Source organism: Mandrillus leucophaeus, unplaced genomic scaffold (assembly GCF_000951045.1).
Source record: "Mandrillus leucophaeus isolate KB7577 unplaced genomic scaffold, Mleu.le_1.0 Scaffold1287, whole genome shotgun sequence".
NCBI classification, from domain to species: Eukaryota; Metazoa; Chordata; class Mammalia; order Primates; family Cercopithecidae; genus Mandrillus; species Mandrillus leucophaeus.
In genome coordinates, this window is record NW_012101240.1 from 762,823 (window position 1) to 765,853 (window position 3,031).

Genomic DNA, 3,031 nt, shown 5'->3' on the forward strand with positions numbered 1-3,031 from the left:
TTAGAATATGGGTATTTGTAATTCAGAGGACATTGTTAATGTAGAGATGTTCACATTAGTTTACCAGAGTTATCACTATTCTAGGGAATATACACTAACCAAATGCCCACAGTCTCTCTTCACATATAATTTTATCATCTATAATGGATACATATCGTTTAATTATATGGATGTACCAACATATATGTAATCATTTGCCTGTTGTTGAACCTATAGGTTGTTTCTAATATTCTGCCATTGCAATAATATTATAACAACATTCTTTGCTATTTTTTTCACATTGCTTCTATAGGCTAGACTCTTAGATATTAAACTGATAGGATAAGATATAAAATAATTTAAGATTGCTCATGTATGTTTTAAAGTTAATTTGCTCAAGCATTTGTGAAAATTTACAGTTCCAGTTGAGGTTTTAAATTTAGTCGTTTGTAGGTATTTTAAGTTTTGCCTCTGAATTCCTTATAAGTGCTGCTAAGCCTTTGATAAGTTTTACTCCATGAAAGAATATTACTGAAAAAAACTTAATCTCAATAAAAGAACTTTAATAAGCTTGACTAAATATTTAGAAAGCACATTGTGTTCAGTGAAACTTTGTACATAATGAATAGAATAATAAAAGATTATATTGGCTGACTAGTCTGTAATTGCCTCGAGGAAAGCATACAATGAATAAGTTATTTTGGTTACTTCCTCAAAATAGCCAACCCAATAGGGAAATGGAGAAAATGTACTCTGAACACCATGAAAAGGGAACCTGAAAATCTAATGTGTAAACTTGCAGAAATGACATTAGAAAACAAAACCAACAAAAGAGAACACTCTCCAAAATAATCTGAGATGCACAAAAGGCAAACATTCATTCACTAGAGTTGGAATTTCCCTAAGTCTATGCTGAGATAAGTAGCATATTTGACCTTCACCATGATTATCAAGCACTTCTTTGAAATTGTGTTGGTGCTGCTGGCCTCTACCACTGTCTTCTCTCTAGATTTGAAACTGATTCTCTTCCAGCAAAAAAGAGTGAATCAAGAAAGTTTAAAACTCTTGAATAAGTTGCAAACCTCATCAATTCACCTGTGTCTACCACACAGGAAAAACTTTCTGCTTCCTCAGAAGTCTTTGAGTCCTCAGCAGTACCAAAAAGGACATACTCTGGCCATTCTCCATGAGATGCTTCAGCAGATCTTCAGCCTCTTCAGGGCAAATATTTCTCTGGATGGTTGGGAGGAAAATCACATGGAGAAATTCCTAATTCAACTTCATCAACAGCTAGAATACCTAGAAGCACTCATGGGACTGGAAGCAGAGAAGCTAAGTGGTACTTTGGGTAGTGATAACCTTAGATTACAAGTTAAAATGTACTTCCGAAGGATCCATGATTACCTGGAAAACCAGGACTACAGCAGCTGTGCCTGGGCCATTGTCCAAGTAGAAATCAACCGATGTCTTTTCTTTGTGTTCAGTCTCATAGAAAAGCTGAGAAAACAAGGAACAGACCCTTGAACGACATGAAACAAGAGCTTACTACAGAGTTGTAGAAGCCCAAGGTAGGTGGAGGAACTAGAGGACTTCTCCAAACATGATTATTTCTGTTCTTCATAGAATAGTAATACAATTTATAGTACAATCACACTGTTTTGATTTTGTATATATATATTTATCTGTGTTTTAAGATTGTGCATATTGACCACAATTGTTTTTATTTTGTAATGTGGCTTTATATATTCTATCCATTTTAAATTGTTTATAAGTCAAAATAAATTCATTGATATGGTTGATTCTTCAAATGTGTGTATTTTCATGCAGGCTGCTGGGTAGATACAATGAAATATGCCACTAATGTAAAAATACTTTCCTTAACATAGAACTCCATTGCAATGATTGGCTTATTTGCCAGAAATTGCTAGAGACAATGGGAAATACTGGGAATAATTTGCAGTATAAGATTTGAAAATACTATTACACAGTGAATATTTACATTACAGGAGACACAATAGAAATATGGTGAAAGGACATGAGCAGTTTGCAGAGAAAAAAAAGACATTAAAAGAGGTTCAATCTCACTCATGATAATAAAAATACAAATTAAATAGCATGCATGCCATTTATAGTACAATCACTATGGAGGCAATTTGGTGATATCTATCAAAATTATAGATGCATGTAAACTTTCATCTATAAATTCTAGGCCTGGAAATGTGTCCTATAAAAATACTTGCCTATGGCCGGGTGTGGTGGCTCATGCCTGTAATCCCAACACTTTGGGAGGCCAAGGAGGGTGGATCACAAGGTCAGGAGTTCGAGATCAGCCTGGCCAATATGGTGAAACCCCGTCTCTACCAAAAATACAAAAATTAGCCAGGCATGGTGGTGGGCACCTGTAATCCCAGCTACCTGGGAGGCGCAGGTTGCAGTGAGCTGCGATCATGCCACTGCACTCCAGCCTGGGTGACAGAGCGAGACTCTATCTCAAAAAAAAAAAAAAAAGAAAAAAAAAGAAAAAAACCCAAAACTTGCCCATGTGTGATATAACTTACAAACAACATTATTCTCTGCAGTACTATTAGTAATACCAAAAGACAAGAAACCATCTCGATTTTCCTAATTAAAGACAGTTGAGGCATATTCATATAAAGGAACACTATTCAGCTGGAGAAACAAATGAGAGGATATTTCTTTTTGAAAAAGTTGAAAATAGGTGAGATACAGAGCAGTGTAAATAGAATGCTACATTTGGGGTGAAAATGTTAAATAAAATTTATGTTTGTCCTTACTGTATGTAAATAAAGAATAAGAAATAAATTACAATGATTACCTGTATTTAGGGGAAGAAGGAAGGCTGAAGAAGAAGATTAGGGTGGGAGAGATTTTACAGCTCCTTTAAAAATTTTTATATTAAATCGTGTGAATATTACAAATTAAGATAACAATTTAAAATGTATGTAACAAGTCACAGTTATCAGAAATATGCATGAGGGAGTCTGGCTGGTGAAGGTCAAAAGGAACAGCACTGAGTTAGCCTGCCCCTGGT

General features: G+C 34.9%; 1 protein-coding gene across 1 annotated transcript; it reads left to right on the plus strand.

Moving 5' to 3' along the window:
• Positions 1–306: 306 nt before the first annotated feature.
• IFNE (interferon, epsilon) lies at positions 307–1,787 on the plus strand. The gene has a single exon (XM_011972328.1). It carries the CDS (start codon positions 922–924, stop codon positions 1,501–1,503), a length of 582 nt encoding a protein of 193 aa, XP_011827718.1. The 5' UTR covers positions 307–921; the 3' UTR covers positions 1,504–1,787.
• The last annotated feature ends 1,244 nt before the right edge of the window (positions 1,788–3,031 follow it).

Bases quoted from the DNA above. Each gene is read 5' to 3' on its own strand.
- IFNE (XM_011972328.1), top strand. From the start codon at position 922: ATGATTATCAAGCACTTCTTTGAAATTGTGTTGGTGCTGCTGGCCTCT.